Source organism: Halichoerus grypus, chromosome 8, assembly GCF_964656455.1.
Source record: "Halichoerus grypus chromosome 8, mHalGry1.hap1.1, whole genome shotgun sequence".
NCBI classification, from domain to species: domain Eukaryota; kingdom Metazoa; phylum Chordata; class Mammalia; order Carnivora; family Phocidae; genus Halichoerus; species Halichoerus grypus.
This window is the reverse complement of record NC_135719.1, coordinates 146944757-146956095: the sequence shown is the minus strand read 5'-3', so window position 1 is coordinate 146956095 and position 11339 is coordinate 146944757. Positions and strand designations below refer to the sequence as shown.

The following is an 11339-nucleotide window of genomic DNA, read 5'->3' as shown; positions in this document are numbered from 1 at the left end:
GGTCACAATGTGAGAGGTAAAGTACTCACTGAGTACAGTATTCTTCATCATCGAATCACCCTGCCGCTCTGCGCTCGGTGTCCAGGGAGAAGCAGGAAAACGAAGCCACAGCACGCGGCTGCCACGGGGGCCAGCAAGGCTCTCCGACCGACAGCCAAGAAGAACCCTAAGCGCCTCCCGTCAGGCCAGCCAGGGACCCGCTGGGGCCGCCGTGAAGGCAGCCCGCGCCGGCAAGTGCCCTCGGGTCTCCCCTCTGCTCGCGCCCCGTCCAGGTGACAGCTTACCTTGAGAGCACACACACAGGCCGGGGCACAACTGCTCCAGTCACACTTTTGCTGGGGGGGGGGGGGGGGGGGGGAGCTAACATCAAAATCCTATCACCAACGGGCCCGGTTTGGGGTACTCTGAGGTAGTTCCTTAACTCGGGATGCCTGTCACCTACTCTCTCCCAGAATTCAGCACGCGTAGGAAGTCCTGAAATATCTATGCACCGCTGCAATCACAAGTCACTGTAGTTGAGTGCAAAATAAAGGAAACTTGAGTTGCTTTATTTAGCTTCCAATTTCTGGGAGGCTCGAGAATTATAATTATTCTGGACAACAAAAGGAAATAAGACTGTGCTTACAGATCTTTTTCTGCCGTATTCTTTCTGTAGGATTGCTGTTTTATTGTTGCCCTTTTCTGTTACATGGGGTGTACACAGCAGGTGGTAAAAGGTACAATACATTCTACAACTGAGCACCACTTTCTGTAACTGAACAGGCGAAGAAATTACACTGAACATCAGCATCTGGCAGTATTTTTCGGAAAAAAAAAAGTGACTAAAATGGGTTTAAATTGATTAACACTATTAAATCACATCTAATATTTGATACTACATGATTCAATACAGCTATACGATACAATTATACAAAATGTGTTAACATCAAAGAATACAACCAAAATTAAGATAGCAAACAAAACCTATATAACTTTTTTTTTTACAGGAAAATACTTTTGAAGTATGCATGTAACTGCCCATTCTTTTAAAGAAAATCTACTGCAAGCAAAGTTATCAACCTCCAGAAAAATCACACATAGCATTACTAAGCATATCCCCAAAAAGTGTACAATATGCACACTTGGAAAATACAAAATTAAAAAAATTGTAAGCAACAGGTGAGCTTCATATTTATAAGAATGTGAAAAGAAGTCCCATTTTTAGCACTGTTGTATAAAGAATTGTCTTTTGATGCGAAGTTCATGAATTGTCCTCCTGTTGGGACCACACTTTACAAAAACACCGTGTTTTTGAAACGAGATTACAGAGCAAGATAGAGCATCTTAGCAATGTCATCTTATTAAAGTTTTTTTTTTTTTTAATTTTTACTACTTTATCAAAACATGTCCCTTAGGTGTGTAGGATTCATTTTTAAAATTCTTTCCTAGAAACAATATACAAAGGAGAGGCCTATTTATTCCCAATCACACTCCTGGAAGATGCTCCCCGGGGTCGAGAAGGGTCTTCTCCATCTTCCTCTCACTGGTTGTTTTTGGCCTTAGCATGTGTTAAGATGTGAGATTTCAGGTTAGTTGACTGAGCAAACTTCTTATTACAGCCGTCGAAGGGGCACACATAGGGCCTGTCCCCGGTATGGATTCGCACGTGTGTGCGCAAATTGAAGTCCAGTGAAAAGCGTTTCCCGCAGCCTTCGAATGTGCACTGTCGAGGAAAGACCAGAGAGAACCCGGCTCAGTGACCGTGCCGGGGCCGAGGGGGCGGGGTGGCGGGCGGCGAACAGCCCGCCTCTCGGGCCGCACACCTCGTCCTCCCCGCTCCGGGGGAAACGCGCCAGTCCCGGGGCCAGTCCCACCCCAGCACAAGCGGGCGGGGGGCTCGAACTCTGCATGCGGACCACTCGGAAACCCAGGCACAGCCCTCAGGAATGATTTTAAATACGGGGTAAGAGACACACTTGGCAAAACACCAAGAATCTTCCTCGGGATCATGTTACGGTCTTAGTACTTATGTCAATGTTTCAAATAATGAAATACAATCGATTAGGAAGGTTTCTGGTGTCAGGTATCAAAGAGAACCGTGTTAAATCGAGACCTGCACTGCTAGTTTGTTCACTTGCGATGGGTTTCTAAAAACAAGACAAAACATCACCTATACTTACTCCGTTCGGTAGAATTTTGGAAGTTCCCCCGTCAATTAGTAATTCAATATACTTCCATCAACTACCAAAAATAAACTGCTTCAATCCCACAGTGAATGCACTAGAAATGCAGTTTTAGGCTTGCTCGTGAGCAATCCAGTTTTCCTCCTGATACAAAGTACACCCCATCAACACCCCGATACACCCTGTCCCCGTGTCCAGGACCAGAGACGCCGCACACGGGGAAGGCAAGTGCCGGGGCAGCCCTTGCGGCCGCACCAACGGGACGCCGGTTCGGTTTCTCCTCCCTCGGGAGCGCTGAGAGCCGCGTCTCTCCGGCCCTCCAGTGCCCGCAGCCCCGCCTGCACTTGCCGGGTGGTGTGGGGAGGGGGAAGGGCCGAGCTCTACCTGAAAGGGCTTCTCTCCAGTATGAACCAGTTGGTGTCGTTTTAGTTTTGAGCTCTCAACAAAAGCTTTGCCACACTCTGCACAGACGTGGACTCGGGGGCCGTGGGTGTGCAGGTGCTTCCGCATGGCAGAGTTATCCCTGAACATCTTTGTGCAGCCCTTCAAACAGAGAGAGAAGCTTAGTGGTTCACGCTGCAAACCATTAACAAAGAATTCAACCACTTAAAACAGCCTTCACTGACCCAAGAAACAAAACCACCCCCGGCCCCCCCGCCACTTACGTTTTACTCAATATCAACAGTAGAAATATTAAATGACTTAAGACAAAAACCAGACAGCTGGAAAAGGCCTTCTCGTTTAATGCAAACCCTCGTGTTACAGATCAGGAAACTGAGGCTCAGAGATGTCTTTAAGGAGACTTGCCCAAGGTCACACTGCTCGTAGGAGCTGAGCCGGGGGTAGAACCCAGCAGCCTGGCTTCCAGCCACACCACAGCTGCCTCCCCCAACTCTGTGCCCAGCTGAAGTAGCAGAAGCCCTGGTAAACAAATGGGGTTGAAAGGAGAGCAGTCCACCACTACCTTTGGTGGGCCCCATATTCTGGGCTGCAAGAATGGGCTGTCACTCTCCATCGCCTACTGTTCCCTCTTCTCTCTTTGCCTCTTTCCCCTTCTTGACAGAGAAAGAAGCAAGAGGGTCTCCAAGGAATGGCAACTACAGAAGAAATTGATTTTGTGAGACACCAGGAAAGGAAGCAGGCACACGGACGCCGGAGCGGGGAGGGGGGCGCGGACGGGCGTGCACTGCTCAGGACAAGCATGGCCTTCCCAACTTCTTCTGCAGTTGCTGTCCAGGGATGGAGCGAGTGGGGGATGAGTGGACAGGACGACAGCCTCACAGGCACGAGGGAGGGGAAGCCGCGGCTTTGGCACCTTGACCCCCAGGCTGTGTTTCCATTTAGCAAATGGAATTTTTTAAAAAATGTAAATTTGGAAAAGAAGTACACAGAGAAGCTACAGGGAGGACAGACACTTAGGGCCTAACTGTTTTCAAATGCTTCTTTACGTGTTGGCCCCCAAAGGAACTTGTTTTACATCTCAAAATCTCCATTCACTAAGCGTGTTGAAAAACCACACAAAGAACCTGTGAGTGGTCATTAGAAGGACATCGCCAAATGAAACTCATCCTTCTTCAAATACCGATTTTTAAAAATTCTTTATCCCATTAAAACTTTCTCCCCACCTCCGTGATACTTCTTTTTCTGTTAGTTTTACATCCATCCAATTAAGTGTGAAACAGACCCAACCAACACCTCAAAGTACTTTTTAGGTGATCCTTTCCTTTGGAAGACTAGCCACATTTTGAAAACAATTAAGCACCCCTCTAGTAACACACAGTTAACAGGGCAAATTAAGAAAATTGTGAGAGATGTAGTTTTATTAGGCTTACTTTAGCAGCATCCAAAATAATTTCCAAATTTCCATCATGAGCTTTCAGCCCCCAAAGGTCCATGGGTGAGACACAAGCCAATGTCTTAGACTGACTTGTTCATGATCCAAAAGGAAGAAATAAAATCCTAACATTGTATATTCAATATACAGTAAGAGCAAAAACACTGGCGCCCTACAGTAGCCCCATTAACGGTATTTAAATTTAAGTGGCCTTTACTGAACAACAAAACTTACATCACAAATATAGCCTCTTGAATTTACAAAACAAAGACTTTAGTTCCTCACTTAATTATTAGATGGAAATAAAAGTGCAGATTGCTTATGAGCTCTCTAAATCTTCATTGGCAGTTTAACAAACACTTTTCCCCTAGCATTACTTACTTTATGAGGGCAAGCTATTGTTCTTGGAGCATCATCTTCTTTAATTTTTCTTGGCTTCATTCTTACCAAAAAGAAAAAAAAAAAAAAAGAAAAGAGAGAGAGAGAGAGATTTGTAGGAGTGGGTAGACTCATCTGGCATAAATCATATAGTCCCTACAATGTTTTCCTTACAGATACAAACAACTACGGTTATAGGTGGCGTCCAGGAGGGAAAGGATGAGACCACATTCCCTGAGTACCACCCGTGACTGGGAAGCACCCTTCCCATTTCACAGGTGTGGGTGCTGGTGCTCAGAGAGCCTGAGTCGCTGCCACGGTCTCGCAGCGAGCGAGCCAGGGCAGCTCAGACCGGCACTAAGGTCTGTGAGCTTCAAATATCTGCTCTTTCCTCCAAGCTCTTGAAATAACATGAAAGACCACCAGCCCAAACCCACAGAGGAATCTCTTAGTGGGAGCAAAGCAAGGTATCCAGGAGCAGCTGCTGTGGTAACAAAGACACCTTGTGAAAAGGAAGCAGCAGATGGGGGAGGGTCTTAAACACAGATCCCTACAAAACCCCTTAAAAAAAAGGAGGGAGGGTTCACTTCATACTGACAGACATTATCTTTAGGAGAGATAATTTTTTAAAAGGGCACAGAAGAGTCCTTGTAAACAGAAAATCATTTATATACATTATCTCTGGAAAGAAACATAGTAAATGAACTTGATAGTGGTGTTTTGGGGAAGAGCCCCCAGGGACTGGTGGACAGGTGGGAACACCCCACACCCTTTCCCACTGTTGAATTTTATCATACTACTACTTTTGATGGTGGGGGTGGGAGGGAGGTTACCGTTTTTCAAATAATGAGAGCATTTAAAAAAAAACAAAACAGAACGACAGAGATTTCCAGCCCTGCTTTGGGACCGGGGTGTAATAGGAACCCCATGCGGACTCACTACCCAGAGAGCTTGCTGATTTGGTAGCTTACCTACCTGCTATTTCCACTGAACCAACCTTTGGTCTTTTGTCAAAACTTTCTCTCCACATACTCCCTACAGATCTGTGTGTGGTAGAGGGGTGAGAGATTAAAAGTTCCTAGAGAGACTAGAAAAAAAGATTTACATCTTCGAGACAGACGCTCCTTCTGTCCCGTCTGCCACCTCACTGCCCTACGTGAGAGTGCACAGCTAACAAATGAGCCACGAGGTCAGCGATGCCTTACCAGTAAGAGCTAACTTACCAGCACTCTCTCATCACAAAAGATTTCTGCGGTCATCTTTAAGTTAGCAAAGCCCTAGCGCAAAGGTCCTTCTTCACCCTTGATCTGGGAAAAGGATGACCTGAAGATTTTGTTTTTTATAAAACCTGAGCTGACAAAGTCATCTAGTTAAACTCTCCATCCCTCGAGGAGCATTGGTGAACCAATTTCTCTGGCGACTAGAACTTACTTCTAAGGAAGTCTGTTCAAGACGGTATGAATTTCCTACTTTAAGTTCTGAGAACATTTCCAGCTTGGTATCCGCCCTCGTTCCAACCCTGTAGATACTCCTCCTTTCTTCTACTTGGGGGATCACCCCATCAGTAAGCAAATATTTTCTAAACGCCTGTTGTGTACAGGGCTTTGAGCTGGCCTGTTATCTGAAACACCATTAAACCCTGGAGCTGGTCTGAGCTCACAGAACTTTGTAGGACAAGAATTTGGTGCCACTGCGCCACCTGGAGGTTAGATCAGAGTTTGGAAAACAATAGTGATTCACATGAATGGGTTCTACTCCAATCAAGTATTAATAAGAAGAAAAGGGTATATTAAGAACCAGGCTTCCGTCTTCCCAATGAATAACGACATTTACTCTTTGATGATTACACTCAAATGCTCTATGTCTCTCTCGACTGCAGACACGGCTACATGATCCTGTCCAAATTCGCAAGAGTGGTACTCACCTAAAGAGGGTGAATTTTATTGTCTGCAAATGATGTTAATAAACCAACTTTAAAAGATGTCCGCCGGGCTGACAGAGAAGTCGCACAGACAACCACTTCCTGGCCCACCCGTCTGGGGCTGCAGGGTGGGGTGTCCCTGTCAGCGAGGTGCCTGCTGCGGCACCCCATGGAGTGAGCCCACCCCACCCCTGACATTTTCTTAAATTTATTCCCAGGAACTTGATTTTTGAAAACTTTTTATCATGGAAATTTTCAAATATACACAAAATTAAAGGGCACAGTCCCAAGTACCATTTACCAAACTCTCTATTTCTTAAATGTTATCATTAAGTGGTATTTTTCCTTAAAATGTCATTTGCAAAATGTGTGCCAGCAGGTAGCATATAATTGATTTCAGAATGAAAGTTTAAAATGTATTTGGACAAACACCCTTGGACACAAGAAGGAAGTGAAAGGTTTAATCGCAGCCACCCTTAAGCTCCCTGGAAAACCCCCCCCCACCACTGGCAGATGAGGCGGTGTGTGCTGTGGGTGCCTTTTGTATTTTATTTGAAGGCAAACATTGAAAAGGTCATTTTCGAAAAACTAGATTGAAAGTGGCGTTTTTTTTTTTGTGAGTAAAGACTAAAATTAAAATCTTCATGGCACCAACTGATACATAACTTACACAATAAAAAAAAGTATTTGAAATCCTAAAAAAGTAATTTTTAAAAAGCCTAAAATCATATACTGCTACTTGGAATCTCTCTTCAACATGCCCAAACTATTCAGAATAACCAAGACTGGAGTTTTCCCTCGATTGGGAGACTTGCCACAGGACGCCATCGGCGGCGGAGGCACCGGCGGTACTGGGGGGCACAGGGCCGGGCTCGGCGCCAACTCCTACCAGCTGCACGACCTTGAGCAAATCACTGAACTTCTCAGCCTCAGTTTCTCACTCTGTAAAAAGGTGGAATGCTACCTGCTTTGTAGCTGCCAAGACTCAGAGAGGATGCACGTGAAGCTCCCGGGGAATGACAGCTATTCTTATCCCCAGCTGCGTGTTAAATGCGCCTAGCTAAAAATGAGTTCATTCCTAAAAAAAAAAAAAGCCAGTTGTACTTAACAGTCCAGAAGGTTCTGGTGCTCCAAGCCACCGTTTTCAACTAAAGGGCTGAGAGACTAGAGAAAAACGGCACAAGTCGAGTAGAAGGGCACCTTCGGCAGATTACAAAGTTCGAGGAGGGGCCGGGTACACAACAGGAGAAGCTTCCTGTTCAATGGGAAGCGGAGAGCACTCCGCACGCTGCATGCGGCCCGGCCGCTGGGTTTGCCCGGGCTCACTCCGCACCCGGGGGGTGGGGGCGGCACTGTAAACGCTGGACTCCGGGACCAAAAATCTGCAGGAATCTCCTGGCACCACTTGGAGCAGGGCGAAACCAGAGTTGTAAGTTAAAGCTCAATGTCCCAGACGCCGAGATGGACCGTTTTTAAATCAGAGATTCTCAAATGAAGAGAGTCCTGTTCATAGCAAAACGATAAGCTTAGTCGCCTTCAGCCTGGAACCCCCATGGGGACCTGTGTTGGGGGCAGAAGTTCCTGGAACCCAGCTCCCCTCTGCAACCACAACTCCCCTCCCTTCTTGGTGCAACGAAGAGCGGTGCCTCAGACAAACGAGACTAAGTTCGCCGGACCAAGTATCTCCTATGGAGACAGCACATTTTCCTGACGGTCCTTCCAGCTCCGCTACGCCAGCTCATCTTTATGCTACTTCTGCGAAAAAGTCTCAGGGTGGGTGGTGGACGACAACTAAATTAACCAGCTTGTGACTGACCTAACCACTCTTAATTCTGATCTTTCTAGACCGGAAGTTTCCGAAGGGCTAACTGTAGTTAATGAAAAGAGCACAAAGGCTGTTCATTTAATCAGGAACAAGAACTCACCAGGTCCCACCCACTGGCCACATTTTGAAGTATTTAAAAAAGAACAAAATCCCCCCCCTCCTCCAATACCAGGACTTTCAGATGAAAAGTCCTTATTTCTTATACTTGCCCCGCTCCCCCATGTAACGGATTTACTTACTCCTAACCGATTCTCTAGGCTCGGTGCGGCAGGAACCTGAACCACTCTTTGGTCAGCTCCAAGTCCAGTGCAGAACCCCCTCTCCCCAGCACAGGAGAGAGGGAAAAGCAGCTAACACGCTACCTCAAGCCAACAGCTGAGCCATGGAGTGGAGGTGGATAAAGGGGGTTCTGTGGGTCTTTACAAGAGAAGAAGACAGGGTCTGGCCCCTAACAATTTGAAACTTGGTGCCTCTTTGTCTTTAGCTTTCAGAGTCCCAGGCACCAATGCCGGGGCCCCCCGAAAATCCTCTTCAGCGGTTGGTTACACACATTTCAAAAAGATCTAACAAAAGAGGGCATTTCAGGCTCCAGTACCTCTCACCACCACCACCGTCCAGTTAGAGACTTGATAGTTTTCCGTGATCTGTTCCAGGATACTAAGAACAACGGGGATGAGCGGGAGCCCAACCCTCTACCCTCAACTTTGTATACACTGTCAGGATGAGCAAGATCTCATTCTATTCTGTACACAAAATGAAATCTTTAACAGGATGCTTAGAAAAGAAACACACACTATATTCAGATGATTATGGAAACAGATCGCCTACTGTAGAATGTTAACTGTGTGCTAGGATCGCATTTCTTGCTCTGTGAGTCCAAAACAGTCACTTCAGGACCAAGGAGAGACTTGCAGAGTCAGGCCAAACAAGTTCAATGCACTTCAACCATCATCAAATTTATGCCCACTTTTAGGCCACGGCTTTCTTAGCACTGCCTCTCTCTTCAGGGGGTTTCTGATTATCTTTTCCTTTTTAGAAAACTCTTTCCCATACCACCAAGACCTTCTGGCTTCTTACTCATTCTGTGCACCGCTGAATGAACTCAACTTTTCCTGAAGAAAGCCCTACAATTCACCGACTTTCTGTTCTCAACTGAATGGGTTTCCAGCCTGCCGCACAGCTGCCCTCCTGATTCTCTGTTCGCCAGGTTCTTTAGGAAGGCTTCCTTTTGATGTACGTCCTCGTCTTCCTGGAGTATATCCTCCAGTAACCCCCTCAGAAAGGGTAAGTGCAACAGAAAACGAATCCTTGTGTCTACAATTGCCACTTTTATGCCTTGTAGTTGACCAACAGCTTTGCTGGATCGGGATTTCTATGTTTACAGTAACTTTTCCTCACAAATCTCAAAACGTGACTCCACGGTCTTCTAACTATCTACTGCTGGTGAAGAAAAGGCTCATTCAGGTCTAGTAGGGTTGAAGGCAGCCCTGAGGCAGGCTCGAGGCCACCTGGGAAACAAGCAGAAGCTTCTATTCGACAACAGTGACACGCACCTCCCGAGTGCAGGGCCAACACCCCAGATTTTGTTCAGGGAACTGTGGACAAGCTTCCAGATCAGCTGCCCCAATTCAGCAATGAGGGTGAACAACACCAAGGGTCATCAACACCTCATCACTTCTGCTCGCCACCCCCAGGTTCCTGCTCTCTGTAACATCCTACCTCAGCCCTCTCTCTGCTCCTCCGCTGAAATCACTCCGCAAAGTATAATTGAGAGAGCGGTCCCTCTCTTGGACCTTCTGAGCACTCCCCTGGCTTTTATGACGCTGTATGTACTTCCCTGAGCCACCCCGTCTGTCTGAATGAGCCCTGTGCCCTGTTGCTGGTTCCCTTACCCTCCGATCACAGGGTTTTCCCAAGACCGGCCTCTCGGCAACAGGCCTCTCACAGCGTGCACGTCTGGGCCACTTTCGGCCTCAGCCACAGTGCAGCAGATGAGTCTAGCCCTGACGTACTTCCTGAAACAACGTCGGGCCCAACAGGGATGATTCATTACCATCTAAAGCCAAACAATGCCCACCCTGAACCCCAAACCAGCACTCTCTCCCAATCTCGTGCCACCTGAGGCGCGAAGCATTCAACTTCCACTCTGAGTCCTCCTTCCCGGAGACACACAGCCGGTCTGGTTCTCAATCTCATCTCCTGCCACCCTCATCTCATTTATTCTTTCACCATCTGGCCACCGCAATCCCAGCTCAGGCCTTCGTGACCTCTCCCACTCCCTGTCTGGCCCTTCGCCGACCCAGCCTGGACACAGAGGATGTGTCCTTCTTTCAAAGCCAACCTCTGATCACAGAGCCCCTTCTCCACCGCTCACACACCTCTGGCAGCTGCCCACCGCACACTGAAAACATTCCCAGATGTGGGCCCGGTATTCAGAGAACTCTTACACTCCAACTGTCTCCCTGTGAGCATCCGAATTCCCAGCCAAACCTACTTATCCTTTTCTGAGCGTATACCCGATGGGGGTTGAGTACCTACCTTTCCACAAACTCATGCCACACTAGCATTAGGCCCACCATGGGAACCCCACCTGCCCCCTCAAATCTCAGTGTTTTTCAAGGCTCAAGTCAGATGCACCGCCTCTACAAGGCTTTCCTTGACTCCTTCGTTCGTATGTCTACCCCTGGGGACAGCATCCTCTACCCTCGCTAAATTCCAAGTACGATAACAAGGGATGACTAACTTTAAAAACGCATGACAATACTAAACATTGGCACACAATTTGACTCAATCTGCCCCAAAACTCTAACCTCACTGCTGACTCTATCTACAGATTCCATTTTTATTTGTATTGGGGGGGTGGGGAATGGAGTAACATTTGAGTAGCATACCGTATTTAAAATATGAAAGGCAACAAAAGCTGGGAGACACAATGTCATTCACAAAAGGACAGAAGCCTTAACTTTTTTTTGTTCAGCCGCGATCAATCAGAAATAGACTCACGTGTAGATTCCCTGTGGCGGCAGTTTCATGGGATAGGAGAAAAGGGTACATACCCCTTTATTACAACACCTCTGACTCTGACACCCATCTGACACATGGGGAAACTGAGGCTCCCAATGGCAGGACCCACCTTGTTTTTGGCAGGGCTGGGAGAAACCAGGACACACCAGGCCCCCAGCTCTTATCTACTCCACTCTGCTCTCAAGAAAAAGAAAG

General features: G+C 47.1%; 1 protein-coding gene across 1 annotated transcript in view; it reads right to left on the bottom strand.

Annotated features, from left to right (window-relative positions):
• Positions 1–527: 527 nt before the first annotated feature.
• The window catches only part of YY1 (YY1 transcription factor), a 28483-nt gene continuing 17671 nt past the window's right edge, over positions 528–11339 (bottom strand). Inside the window, exons 3-5 of the mRNA XM_036100045.2 lie at positions 4378–4438; positions 2547–2705; positions 528–1702 (exon numbers count right to left, since the gene is read on the bottom strand). Coding sequence (XP_035955938.2) covers positions 1520–1702; positions 2547–2705; positions 4378–4438 — 403 coding nt within the window. The 3' untranslated portion in view covers positions 528–1519. The remainder of the gene's footprint in view (positions 1703–2546; positions 2706–4377; positions 4439–11339) is intronic.